Raw genomic sequence first — 14902 nt, 5'->3', positions numbered from 1 at the left:
AACCCATATAACCACTCTTTCTTTTTTTTTTTTTTTTTTTTTAAAGATTTATTTATTTTATTACAAAGTCAGATATACAGAGAGGAGGAGAGACAGAGAGGAAGATCTTCCATCCGATGGTTCACTCCCCAAGTGAGCCGCAACGGGCCAGTGCGCGCTGATCCGAAGCCAGGAACCAGGAACCTCTTCTGGGTCTCCCACATGGGTGCAGGGTCCCAAAGCATTGGGCCGTCCTCACCTGCTTTCCCAGGCCACAAGCAGGGAGCTGGATGGGAAGTGGAGCTGCCGGGATTAGAACCGGCGCCCATATGGGATCCCGGGGCTTTCAAGGCGAGGACTTTAGCCGCTAGGCCATGCCGCCGGGCCCTAACCACTCTTTCTTAAGACTGGGGCCTTTATTTCCCACAGCACTCACCAAGTTGAAGAAATGCCCATCTGACTACTTCGGAAGGAATTGTAATTATGGCCACGTTTTTCTAGCACATTGCCATTTGTCAGGCACTGTATTAGATACCTGACCTGTCTCATTTGTCTCCATAGCAACACTAAGGCAAATAACCACTTTCCTGTGTTCTCTCTCCTGATTGGATTATCGCTCCCATCCTGAGCTCTCTCTACCTTACGGTTATAGACTCCCAAGAAGACAAGCTGGGGCCAGGATGGTGGCATAGTGTGTTAATCCTCTGTCTGTGTCACCAGCATCCCCTATGCCACCATCCTGGCCCCAGCTCTTATGTTTTAAATCATACCAGAAAGGGGAGCTACAGATTCTTTTTTATTAGGCTACTGTACTAATATATTAAGGATAACAGATTTATTGCTGATTCTTGAAATATTAGTTACTTGAACTTTGCTTGATGACCCAGAGGAAACTCCTGGCTCTTAACTTCAGATCAGCTTAGCTCTGGTCATTGAGGCCACTTGGGGAGTAGACTGTTGACTGATGGATCTTTCTCTATCTCTCCTTCTCTCTGTGTAACTCTTCCTTTCAAATAAAAATAAACCTTTAAAATAAATGATAAAAGCTATAATGTGAGAAACAAGGGGAGCTAGATGAACCATGGCATGTGCGTGCGGTAGAGCAACTAACGCCTATGTAGAAACATGAAACAAAAGCCGTTTTGGTAAGTGGAAAAGTAGACATTACGACACAATATATACAATACCGACAACTCTGAAAATCTGTGTAAGCAATAGAATCGTAAGAGACCTTGAACATTCTCAAATAATGGATGATTCCAGAGTTTGGGATTGATTTATTTATTTCATGTTGGTTTTGATATTTAGATGTTTTCATTTAAGTGTTACTACTGAGATGATTAAACATACATTTAAAAAAAAGAAGAAATACAGTGTACCGTAGTGTGAGCCAAGTGACTGCGTCACTGCCATCTGGTGCACATCCCTTTCCTTCCTGCTGTCCACCTCCACTGAAGGCAGCCGTTCAACTCTGCCTTTGCTTAGGCTTCGCCCCAGCCTTCCGATCCTGGCCTCGGTACAGGCCGCCTGCCCCGCCAGCTCACCTTCTTCCTTAGCCCTTGGTGACTCTCAGCTGCTTCTCTGCACGGTTCTCTAAGGCCTTCACAACACCTCTCTGGCTGTCTTCCCACCTCTAGGGATGATGCCTGCGGCTTGTTTTCCCATACCCTGGGTGCTCACTCATCTCCTTCGGCCGGGCAGTCCCCTTCCGTGTTTCACTGTGTCTGCTTCCTGTGTGTGCAGTCCAGGGCCTTTCGCCCTGCCTGAGGAAATCCTGTGATGACTCTGATAGGATCTGTGCCTTCCCTAGTGCTGCATTTGCTGCTCTCAAAAATCTTTTCTCCTCCCCTGCTAGTTAGCATTCTTGGTGGCAAGCCATAGGAATCCACTCGGGCTGACTGAAACAGAAAAAGGCTATTGAGAACTCTCAGAATGGCCAGAAATGCTAATCAAGTAAGTTTAGAAAACAAGGATAAGATGGGAACCAAGCAGCTAGAACCATGGCCAACATTCCATGGCTACAAAACTGCAACTGGCACCACCTGACAGTGGCTGCTGGACCCCTCCCAAGACACCTCTGTCAGCAGAACAGATCCTCCCTGCCCACCCCTGCCTCTGTAGGCAGAGATGGGGTGCCCATCACTGGCCCGCCTGCTTAGCTGTACAGAGCCGTGTAAAGAAGTGGCCCGCTTCTGCCCTGTGTGCTGGGGGCTGCCTTTTCACAGAGCTCTCTCAGTGGAACATGGCTGGAGGGAGTTCCAGGCAGGGACAAAACAAAACAAATGCCCACATGGCCCATTCCTGATCCCTATGAATTGTTTCATTAAAGCTTTCCACAACTTCCTTAAGTCCTTGGAACTATTTCTTCTAGTCTTTCAGCAAGAACTCTGGAATGCAGTTCAATGCAAAATTAAAACTTCCCATACGTCACAGATTTACATTACAAAAAGGTTCATAACAGCATAAAAAGCCTGAATTCCAACAATAACCATTTGCATTAACAGGAGAAATGGTTAGAAGAATTATGAGATATCAATAGTATTTAAATATATTCAGTTATTAAAAACAATGTCTTTTTTCAAATTCTTATTACCTTTTTTTTCATTAGAAAGTCAGATACACAGAGGAAAAAAGAGAAAGATCTTCCATTTGCTAATTCACTCCCCAAGCGGCCGCAACAGCCAGAACTGGACTAATCCAGGTCTCCACGCGGGTGCAGGGTCCCAAAGCATTGGGCCGTCCTCGACTGCCTTCCCAGGCCACAAGCAGGGAGCTGGATGGGAAGCAGAGCCGCTGGGATTAGAACCGGGACCCATATGGTGAGGACTTTAGCCACTAGGATGCTGCACTGGGCCCAAAACAATGGATCTTTTTTTAAGTATTGGAAAAATGAACAAAAGTATACCAAAAAAGAATCTTATATGTGTATATACATAAATTAGAAGTAAATATAATAAAATGTTAACAAGTTGGTGCAAGCAGAACTACTTCCTTCTTTGTGTTTCCCTGTTTTTCACATTAAACTCGAAAGTTATTAATATTTAGAACACCAATTGAAGGCAGACATCCTATGCCACTATTTTTATTTTTTTAGTGTTCTCGGAAAAGTAAGGTTTTCTTCATAACCCAGGTACTCTGAATTCATATTCTTCTCAGTGTTGAAAAATCCCCTTCATCTGTGTAACCAGTCCCCCCCACTGCAAGCCCCCGTGACTTTTTGCTCACTGATCTTTATGCTGATTTAGTCTTTCCTGTGTCCTCCATCTCTGCTGAGCCCATCCAGCTGTTGCTCGCACCCCTTCTCCCACAGCATCTCTGTGTTTCAACCCAGTGACTCACTGAAATAGCCGGCTCGGAAGCTCCCACTCCTCTTTTCACAAAGCCGAAGATCTTGTCTCTGTGGCTTCGCTGGCTGCAAAGAAACATTGTTGATTCCTTCATCACCTCTCACATGCTCTGGGAGATAGGCAGGAAACCTTGGGCTTTTCCTGTCACTGTGCCTGAAGTGCTGTACTTGACTCTGCTCCGTCTTCGGCCTTACGAACTTCTCTTCCTCTGTGGCTCCTGATGATTCCTCTGTGAAGTGTTGGCTCCTTTCACTTCTCTCGTTTTCCTGTCTACACAGTGGAGCTCTTCAGAAGGGAAGAGCCAGTTTGACAGAACCTGTGACTTCTCCTTCGCTGCCTGAGCCAGCTCAGCTTTGACAGCAACCTTGGGCTTGCTGCTCTATCCATGCCCTTCCCTGAAGCTGTGATCCTATAGCTCATGACTTACTCCAGCCTCCACTCGTACCAGCACACTGTCACAAAGTCTGGTTTTCCGGCCAGCTCCTCCAAGTTGGCCTCTGCTTCCCCATCCAGTCTTTTAGGATTGAAGCCTTAGTTAGATTCTGTCTGGCTTTCAACTTTGTCTTCATGTGCTGTCTCCCGGATCACCCTTCATTTCGTGGTCTTTGGCTTACAAACCATCCCAGGCCCCCGAAGGTCTTGGCTTATATTTTATGTGGAGGCTTCTTCCCACTGGGTTTAGGAGTCAAATTCAGATGAATCAAGTCCAGTATGTCTTTTCATGCCTGCAGATGTTATGTTTCAACCAGCAGGACTTAACCTGTGATAACCCAACCTATGAAACAGTAATCCTGTCATAATTACTCTTGATCCTTGATCTGCCTCCTCTGCCCTCCTGACTTTGTTTTTCTATCAGCTCCGGCCTCTTCCTGCTATCCAGACCTGTAACTTATATTGTCTTTAGACCGTCTCTTGAACTTCCTGCTCTCAGGGCATCTTTAGGATTTGTTCATTCATCCAACACACATACTGCCACTGAACTCCTACTGGTTGGTGCTACAGATGGTCAGGGGCCAGTCAGGGAGTTAGACAAAATAAAGGGCTGTGTCAATTCATTTGCCTTTTATTGCCAGTGACAGAAACCCTGATTGGAACTGGCTTAAGCAAAACTGCAATGTGTTCCCTTGCATACCTGGCAAGTCCAGGGATAGATCTGGTTTCCTTCAGGCACAGCTGGCTCAGGGATCTCCAGTGCTCGGCCTGGGACCTCGGCCTGGTGACGGCTCTCAGCTCTGCTCTCCTTGCCATGGCTTCCTTCTCAAGCACTCCATACGATGGCAAGAGAGATGTTAACAAATACCAGGTGCCTGTCTTCCTAGGAGCCAGAATGACAGAGAAGGTGCTGCTCTCTCAGCAGCCACGACCAACAGCCCTCTGTGTCATGCTTTCTGATGGAATTACGCTCTCTTCTTTGAACCAGTGACTTTCATGAGGGGAACCTGATACTCAGGCTTGTCAGTCTAGAGTCAGTCAGATGGGTGTGGAATCAACAAGCATGTATGTTGCGAATAAAGGTTGTAGAGATTCCCCCAGGAAAAGGGTGAATGGCTGGTAAGACTTGGAAAGGCGGGAGGCAAGCTTTGGCTATAGTCAGTAACGTATTTATGGTATATGCGTGTAGGGTGAGGTCTGACAGGAGGCCATTCGACTCTGCGTAGCACAAAGAAGGATTCACTTCTTTCTGACATTCCTGCGCCTTTTCAGCAGTTTCATGAGTGCCAGCTTGTTCCAAGTGCAGAATACAAGTTATTCTAGACATAGACTCTGCCTATAAGGAGGTGACAGAGCAGTGAGGTAGCGAGATGCCCAGGGCCATGGTCCTGCATTCAGCAAGGATTTGTGTTCTAAGAGATTGAAATGTTAAGAATATTTCTGTGATTTTTATAAAACTAAAGAGATAGCTTCACCCGCTGATGTGTGTTGACATGTCTTTGTGCAAGTTAGCTTAGTGCCTCTCCTTTGCTCGGTGCTTCAAGAAGGTCTCTCCTGTCTGCTTTCTTAAACAGGGAACACTCCTTACTGAGCCTTTTTGCCTATACTGCTATAAAACTCAAACTTAAAACTTGTGTTTAGTTGAAAATAGTGTTCCTTCGTCCAAGTTTTCTTCGAGATTAGTTTGATTTTATTCAACCTGTTTTATGATTTTGTGGTGTTATCATACCACCAATTTTTTTAAAGGTTTACTTATTTTTATTTGAAAGACAGATTTTTGAGAGAAAAGAGCCAGTGAAATCTTTCATCTGCTGATTCATTCCCCCAATGTATACAATAGCCAGAGCTGAGCCCATCTGAAGCCAGGAACCAAGAAACCCTTCATGGTCTCCCATGTGGGTACAGGGGCTCAAGAACTTGAACCATTCTCTGCTGCTTTTCCAGGCCACAAGCAGGGAGCTGGATTGGAAGTAGAACAGCTGGGACTCAAACAAGTGCCCATATGGGATGCCAGTAGCACAGGCTGTGGATCAGCCCACTAAGCCACCATGCCAACCGCGTAACACAGACTTTTACAGTAAGATGCCTCAAAATACAAAGATGAATTGAGATAAACAAGCTAAATTCCTTTGATTTATTTGTGAGTCTCCAGTTCTGATTTGTGACAGGTGGCTAATGCATCTCCCACCAGTGCCCAATCATTTCACCTCCCATATACATCTCTAATAACATATATATTGTTTCTGTTGAGATAGTCAACCAGACTGTGTAGATATGTACACTTATTAAAGATTGATTTCTTTTAACTTGAAAGGCAGAGTAACGAAATGAGAAGGAAGAAACAGAAAGATCTTCCATTTGTTGGTTCACTCCCCAAATGGCTGCAGCAGCTGGAGCTGGGCTCATCTGAAGCCAGGAGCTTCTGAGTATCCCATGTGGGTGCAGAGACCCCAGGACTCAAGCCGTTCTCCACTGCCTTCTCAGGTCATTAGCAGGAAGCTGGATCATATGTTGAGCAACTGGGACTCAAACCAGCAACCATATGGGATGGCAGAGGCTTAACTTACTATACCACAGATACACACACTTTTCAAAGGCAGCATATGTAACAGTACTTTTGTGAAATGCAAAATCCAATAAGCTGTCCTAAAATTATCCTCCCCAGCTATGGTTTTGATTTTGCTCTATACTATTGAAGAGAAGATTGCATAAGACATACATATGATCTGAGGATAAGGGAATACATTAATACAGTAATTATCAACATATGGCATTGCTTGAAGGCCTTCTTGATTGTCTTGACTATTGCATTCTTGTGGGTAGAGGCCAGGAACGTGGCTAAACATCCTGTGGTGCACAGCACAGATCAACTAAAAATTATCTTGTCCAAATTATCTATAATGCTTTGAACTTAAAGGGTTCTAAGAATCCAAATTCCTGAGCAAGTTTGTAATCATAGCATTATGGGCTCCTAGAACTGACAAGCAAAGTGATTTAGTCCAGTCCACCATTTTCAGATAAGGTAAATGAGTCACATAGGAAAAGTGACCTGAAGCAGTGTAAGTCCGTTGCTCCCTAAATTCACGATCAAACATCTTGCTCAATCTCCCTGTGCTTTTCTTCCTCATTTGTACAAAAAATAACAAAACTTGTCTCAAATGATTGCTGAGAGGCTTAATGAAGATGTAACATGTATCACAACTTTATCATAGTACCAGGCCATAGTGTGTTATTAATAAATAGTAATGGTACTTGAGCCTCTACACTCACTTAGGTGACCTGGATAAACTCCTTCAGCCTGGCCCAGGCTCAGCCACACAGCCATTATGGATTGTGCCCATTTGGGGAGTGAACCAGCAGATGAAAGATTCCTCCCCCCTCATTCTCCTCCTAGCTCCCTATATCTCTGTAACTTTTCTTTTTTTAAGATTTATCTATTTTTGGGCCCAGTGCGGTGGCCTAGCAGCTAAAGTCCTCACCTTGAACGCGCCCACAATCCCATATGGACACCGGTTCTAATCCCAGCAGCTCCACTTCCCATCCAGCTCCCTGCTTGTGGCCTGGGAAGGCAGTTGAAGACGGCCCAAAGCCTTGGGACCCTGCAATTTATTTATTTTTTATTGCAAAGTCAGATATACCGAGATGAGGGGAGACAGAGAGGAAGATCTTCCGTCTGTTGATTCAATTCCCCAAGTGGCTGCAATGGCCAGAGCAATGCTTGGCGATCTGAAGCTAGGAGCTTCTTCCAGATCTCCCATGTGAGTTCAGGGTCCCAAGGCATTGGGCCATCCTCCACTGCTTTCCCAGGCTTCAAGCAGAGAGCTGGATGGGAAGTGAGGCAGTCAGGACATGAACCAGCGTCCACATGGGATCGCAGCACTTAACAAGCACTTGCCAATTAAGCATTCATACCAGGCCCATCTCTGTAACTTTTTCAAAATAAATTTTTAACAAAATGTATTTGTGAGGACCAAGGTAAGGACTGTCATTACTGCTGTCATTGGATGTCACAGCACTGGCTTGCAGCACTGTCCCCCAACACTTGGTCCTGTATTCTTTCTCTTACACTGCCTTGAAGGATATTGAAGAAAGGTTGTACGTGAAATCTTCATTCAGATAAGAAAGCACAGAAGGCTGACACTAAAATCTGACAGATTTAGTCCGCTTGTAATGCGCAATGCCGTATCAGAGTGCTTTGGTTCAAGTCCGGGCTTCTCTGCTTCCGATTCAGTTTTGTGCTAATGCACTTGAAAAAGCAACAAAGGGTGTCCAAGAATTTGGCTCCTGGCACCCATATGGAAGACCGTAATGCAGTTCCTGGCTCCTGGTTTTGGCCTAGCCCAGATATAGCTGTTGCAGCCATATGGGAAGTTAACTACCACTCTCTCCCTTACTACCTCTCTCTAGTCTGCTTCTGTCACACTCTGCCTTTCAGACAATAAACCTTTCTTTCAAAAGGAGATAGAATACTCTTGCTGGTAGTAAGAGAAAGGCAGAATGAACATTCTCCATAAAATATAGCCTGAAGAATTTGCATTGTAAGTGGCGCTTCAAGGAGATGTAGAAACACTGGCCCCCACCTAAGACAGGCCATCCTCCCTTTTCCAAAAACTCTGTGACCTGTGTCCTAGAGGTGGACCTGGACCAGGTCACCCTGATCAAACCTTTATAACCTTGACTGTCCCCACATGGAGGCAGGATGTTTGTGGGTCTGCCTGGAGAGTTCCTGAATTGCACTCTGGTCAGACAGTCTATCTGGGGACCCTTTTAACTCTGAAGATTCTCTGACATCTGAAAAGTTTTTGTTGCCCTAAGGCTGGAAAAATGCAACACTGTAAATCGTGCCCACTGGGCACAAGTAGGCAGCCCTACTTGTCTCACAGAAGAAAATGCTTCATTAGCTTTTACTAAATCAGCCGACATGAACATATGATGACGATGTTACATAAAAGGCTTGTGAAGTTTCTTCTAATTTTTCAAGACTCATGAGTTATTTATGATTGCTTAATGAGTTGAATTTTTGTTTCTCTTCTTAAATTAGTTAACACAATTGTTTTTAACCAGTAGCTTTCTGTAAAAGCTGGCAGAATTCAAAAACATTAAAGCTCTTTTGTAGTACAGGCATGGCTTACACAGTCTCAAGGGAAAGTCTCATTCATGTGGTAGACTTCTCTTGAATATTCCATTTGTTGGATTCAATCCCTAAAATGATTCCAAGCCCACAGAAATGTTCTACATAATTAGTCATTTTAAGACATGTATGCCGTTCATCATGAATCCTGGTTGATTTTATCTGTTTTTCCTCTGTTTGTGTGACATTAGAGATCCACAAAGTAGGCAGAGAGGAGCAGCCCTTGCCTGCCCAGTGGGTGCTGACTGAGTGCCAGGCACTGTCCTAGGTGCCAAGCTGGAAGCCAGGAGCAAGAAGGGAACCCCAGACACAAGCTGCTGAGTACACGGGCTCACACATGCCTGGCACACTACGTCCAGGCTCTTGACAAAGGAAGACTTACTAGAATAACAAACAAACCTCCTGCAAGATCTGATTGTACTCAATGCAAAGGGCTGTCTCTACTTCCCTGTTTGTATTGTAATTTGACCTTCAGCTCTTTTCTCTTTTCAAGGTATTGTGTAATGGACCCGGAACATGTGTTCCTATCTGCATATCCGCCCTGCTCCTTGGGATTCTGGGGCTGAAGAAAGTGATCATTGTCTACGTGGAAAGCATCTGCCGAGTGGAAACCCTGTCCCTGTCAGGGCACATCCTACTTCACCTCTCGGATTACTTCATCGTGCAATGGCCAACTCTAAAAGAGAAGTATCCCAAAACTGTGTACCTTGGGCGAATCGTTTGACAGTCGGCAGCATGCATCTTTAGAATGTTACCATCCGCCATGGTATTTACTCTGATGGTTGGGAAGAACACTACAGGCTTGCCATGAAGGCTGTTTAAAATTGAGAATTATTGGTGATCAAGAATTACAAAAAAAGAAGTGCAAATAACTGAGTATAGAGAAACTGAGGTCTCTCATAAAACAAACATGATGAGCTGTAAACACAAAATACTTACGTCTGTACACACCAGATTTCAGCTCGAGAAAAGTGTCTGTCACTAACTACAAGTTATCTTCTGTTTACACAATCTTTTTTCAACCTAAATATAAAGTTTGTATGATTAGTAACATTTCCTGTTACTATAGTTTTCTTCCCCCTCCCCAAGTATCTGTCTCGTGGGGGGAAAAGAAAAGTATTTCTTCCTTATGCTATGAATACAACAGGCCTTATTTCCTGTAGGAAGCAGTGCTGTCCCCAGTGAACCTTGCAGCCTAAAGGAAGCAGTTATATTAAACTGGCTTCATGACAACTTGCATTCCACAGGCTTCCAGAACCTGAGCATAAACCAGTTTCTCTCTCGCTCTCTGGTTTTTGTTTGTTTGTTTGTTTGTTTGTTCTTCAGTCTTGCTTTATGAGTAATTGGCTTCAATCCAGAATATCTTGTAAAATCTCTTGTTTAATTGTTAAAGTAAATTAAAAGGCAATCACCGTCAGAGTAATAAAAGCATGATTCTATGTGTTAGAAATCCAAACTCTCAAAACATTAAAAACATATTCTAGTGAAGGCACTGTGTCTCGACGGTGGTCCATGGTTGCACAGGAGCTACCGGGGCCAGACATTGCACCAGGTGCTCAGCTTCTGTTGGACTAGATGTGGTCCCAAAGAGCTCCATAATTGTTGGGATCATAATGGGAGTCCCTTATCAAAAAGTTTTGGGCCTAATGTGATGGGTCAGTGGCTAAATTCTCACCTTAAAAGTGCCAGACTCCCATATGGATACCAGTTAGTGTCCCAGCTGCTCCACTTCCCATCCAGCTCCCAGCCTCTGGCCTGGGAAAGCAGTAGAGGATGGCCCAAAGCCTTGGGACCCTACACCCGTGTGGGAGATCCAAAAGAAACTCCTGGCTCCTGGCTTTGGATCAAATCGGCCCCGGCTGTTGTGGCCACTTGGGAAGTGAACCAGTAGATGGAAGATCTTTCTCTTTGTCTCTCCTTCTCTCTGTAAATCTGCCTTTCCAATAAAAATGAATGAATCTTAAAAAAGGAGTATTAAGGAATTTAAGAGAATCAGCATCTCTGCCATTTTTCTACTTTTTAGGATGGATTCCCAGCGTATGCCATGGGTCCCCACAAAATTCCTGGAAAATTTGAATTATAAAAAACTTTGCAGGGGTTCCAAAAATTTTTTGCACCAAAATAAACATTTTTTAAGAAGGAGAGTATTGTGGTTTTTTTTTTTTAAGATTTATTTATTTTTATTGCAAAGGCAGATATACAGAGAGGAGGAGAGACAAAAAAGGAAGATCTTCTGTCCAATGATTCACTCCCCAAGTAACCACAATGGCCGGTGCTGTGCCGATCCGGAGCCAGGAGCCAGGAACTCCTACACGGGTGCAGGGTCCCAAGGCTTTGGGCCATCCTTGACTGCTTTCCCAGGCCACAAGCAGGGAGCTGGATGGGAAAGTGGGGCTGCTGGGATTAGAACCGGTGCCCATATGGGATTGTGGGTGCATTCAAGACGAGGACTTTAGCTGCTAGGCCACGCTGCTGGGCCCAAGTATTGGCTTTTGATTTGTGTTTCTATTATTTATTTGAAAGGCAGAGAGTCAGAGAAATCTTCCATTTAGGTTTACTCCCCAAATGCCTGCAATAGCCAGAGTTAGACCAGGTTGTGATATAGCTGTCCCAAGTGGTATTAACTGCTGCACTAACCATCCACCCCTAAGCTGATTTAATTCCATACATAGAAGACTTGCATTGAGTTTCCAGCTGCTGGCTTCAATATAGTATGGCCCCACTGTGGCAGCCATTTGGACCTCTAGGTGTGTGTGTTTTCTTTATGCTTTTCAAATAAGTTTTAAAAAAAAAATTTGAGTGCTGAGGCTCATCTAGTCCTTTCTGTAATTCTAGAAACCCTTTCCCTGAGTCAGGTAGGCATGTCCATCCGCAGGATGCTTCTCCTGGGTTTTCTGGTTGCAAACACAGGTGACAGACGTCTCCGAACAGCGAAGGCAATTTGCAATTTGGATTCAGTGGCCACAGGGTTGTCACGTGGGAGTGCCTGGTGCTTTGATTTCAGTTCTCAGATCTCAGGCACTGGCTGTGTTCCCACCAACCTGTGGGCCTGAAGTATCAGGCGGCCAATGAAAGCAGTCCTGCCAGGGCCTACCTGTCCGCCGTGATTACGGTATCTTCGGCGATGGCAGCATCTGAGTTTGTATTCACTTTCTGTCTTCCTCTGCCCAAGTAGCACTGAATCGGCGGTGGTGAGGGAGAGTGGACTGTGTTCAGTTCCTGCCACTCCATTTCCAGATCCACACATCTGGCACCCCAGAGACCCCCGGCTAATCGTGCGGGAAAGGGGTGGGTGGCAAATGCCATCAGGCCAGAGCTCACAGTGCTCAGACCCCAGGGAGGCCCAGAAAAAGATACCATAATTTTTTCCAGAAGCGTACATCCCAGATGTTTCGCAGAGCCTGACTTAGACAGTGGTTAGCCTGGAATGTCAGAGAAAGAATTGGTATGTGTTGCAATACTCATCCTAGAAATCTCCCCACCACCACCACCCGGTGTAGGCTTCAGTACACGCATTCAGAGCCAGGCGGAGGCACGTCCTCACGTCCTCCTGTTTAGTTCCAGATTATCTGATAAGCCAGCATCTGCCCTGCTGTGTGTCACTGTTATGGCTGGCTCAAGCCCTCAAGGTCACTCGAAAGCAGAGGGGCTTGGTTTTGAGGTTATAATCCAGGGCCACTGTTTCCTGGCTGTGTCCTCTGTGATAACCACAAAGATAGTGCTCTTGTCCCAACTTGCACTGCAAAAGATCAGCAGCTCACTTGTCCTTTGCAGTCTCCTCTAAAGCTCTCTGGAATGCAGCTTTTACTGTAAGAGACCATTCATGAAAAATAACTGAATCAGCCTTCACACGGGAGGCAGGGAAACCGCATATCCTGCCCACACCTACTTCCCTGCGAGATTGTAATGGACAGTTGAGCTCTCCTGGAAGGCCTCAGCAGCTGGCCACGTCACAAGATCTGACTGCTTCAGACAGGATGCCCCCAAATCGCGACAGGAGTGAGAAGCACTATGTCGGGTAACCACATATTAAGCATCTTGGACCGGTGCTTAAGAACATTGTGGTGAGTGTTAAAGGAGATGGTCCTTCTCCGGGCAGGTCAATGTGGCGGGGTTGGGGGGGGGAGGTCTGTGGGGTTTCTGAATTTTATTTCAGTTCTGACACAAAAGAGCAGATACCCACATTTTGTCTCCCTCCGACTGTTTCTGTTAGGGCCCATCACTCCAGTGTTATAACATTAAATCGTCTACCATCGTGTTCTGCTTGCCAACTCCTTGTACACACTCCTCCTTTTCCCTCTGGAGGAGTTCACGGATGCTGGCCCTAGCAGCCTGCCATATCCCTCATGGAAGAAGCTTTGGAAATCGCTCTTGGCTTTTCATTCTGTTCCCTTATCCACACATCATCATGTGCTTTAATTAATTTATTTATTTTAGGATTCATTTCTTTCCACCTACTTGAAAGGGAGAATAGAGTGACACAAACACACACACACAAAAAAAAACTCTTCCATCTGTTGATTCATTTCCCAAATGCTGAAGCCAGGAACCCAGAACTCTATCTGGTCTCCCATGTGGGTGGCAGGGGCTCAAGCACTTGAGCCACCATCAGCCGCCTCCCAGAATGCACTAGCAGAAAGCTGGATGAGAAGCAGAGCAGGCAGGACTCGATGTGGGCAGATCAGCTGGCAGCTTAATCCTCTGCATCACAATGCCTGCCCCATTCCTTTAAAAAATTATACACACACACACACACACACATACATACACTCCCATAATTTTCCCTTGCCTTTTCTTCCTCTTCTGGAATTCTCTTTACTAGTCCTCCTTGCTGGCTGCATGCACTCGTTGATTCTGTCTTTGACCTCGTTCCTATCTACCCTCTCCTCTTCTCTCCCAGGGGCACAGCCTCAGCCAGCTCTTCCACGTCAATTCTTCGCCTGATGAACACATTTCATGGAGGAGTGGAAGCACAGCGAAGTTAAGTAAGTGTTTAACGATTATGTAACCAGAAAACGGCAGTTTGAGTTTCCAACTAAGGCACTTCAGCTCCAGCTGCACTTACCTTTACAGCTGTGTTAGTTATTCAGAAAGTGCTGGAAAGGAAATAAGTGGGGAGCTGTGTTGGAGCAGATGGGGCTGGATCCTCTGCATGGGAGTGTGAGGAAATGCCTCGCTAAGAAAAGTGCACGGAAGCCAGGGTGTGAAGGATAATGCCTTAAACGTTTTCCTCTTTCTTCCCCTTCACCTCGCCCACTAAGAACTCCTCTGCTTCCACAGTCTAGTTTGAGCAGCTTCCCTAAAACCTCAGACCAAAGGTTAGCACTGAGCTACACACTGTCACATCGCCACGCCTTATTCTTAGAAACGCCAATGCAAAGGGGGAAAAGAATGCTTTTGCTAATTATGTCTGCAGGTTTGCCTTACTCCAGGGACCCTGCCTTATGCAGGCTTTGGATCCTTGTGCCACTAACACTTTCATCACTGTCTGGACAAAGTGCAGGCATAGCTGAATAAATGCTTCCAGCTTTATGCTTCCTCTAGACCTGCTTCAGTTACACAGCATCTGGACCAGTGGTTCTCACATTTTGAACTCGGGAGCCCATTATACTGTAGAATTATTCAGGATTCTAATCAGCAAGTGTTTGTACAAGTTGTATTTATAGTCATTATTTATCCCAGTTTTAGAGATGCCAGTCCTGTGGCATGACACGCTGAACAATCACCTGTGACACCAGCATGCCATATGGATGCCGGTTCATGTCCCCAGTACTCCACTTCCCATCCATCTCCCTGCTGACAGCCTGGGAAAGCAGCAGATGATGGCTCAAGTACGCAGATGGGAGGCCTGGAAGAGGCTTCGGATCAGCTCAGCTCCAGCCTTTGCAGTCACTTGGAGAGTGAACCAGCAGATGGAAGATCTCTCTCTCTAACTTTGACTTTCAAATAAAAAATAAATAAGTCTTTGAAGAAAAACCACAAGTTAGAGAAATTTTTAAACAAATAGAATATA

General features: G+C 45.3%; 1 protein-coding gene across 2 annotated transcripts in view; it reads left to right on the top strand.

Moving 5' to 3' along the window:
* Positions 1-10008, top strand: part of ALG14 (ALG14 UDP-N-acetylglucosaminyltransferase subunit) — an 89894-nt gene extending 79886 nt beyond the window's left edge. For both annotated transcript variants that reach the window (XM_058659391.1, XM_058659397.1), the window contains exon 4: positions 9383-10008. In XM_058659391.1, coding sequence (XP_058515374.1) covers positions 9383-9613 — 231 coding nt within the window. In that variant the 3' untranslated portion in view covers positions 9614-10008. The remainder of the gene's footprint in view (positions 1-9382) is intronic.
* Positions 10009-14902: the final 4894 nt, after the last annotated feature.

The sequence above is a fragment of the Ochotona princeps genome, chromosome 2 (assembly GCF_030435755.1).
Source record: "Ochotona princeps isolate mOchPri1 chromosome 2, mOchPri1.hap1, whole genome shotgun sequence".
NCBI lineage: Eukaryota > Metazoa > Chordata > Mammalia > Lagomorpha > Ochotonidae > Ochotona > Ochotona princeps.
This window is presented reverse-complemented; position numbering and strand designations above follow the sequence as displayed.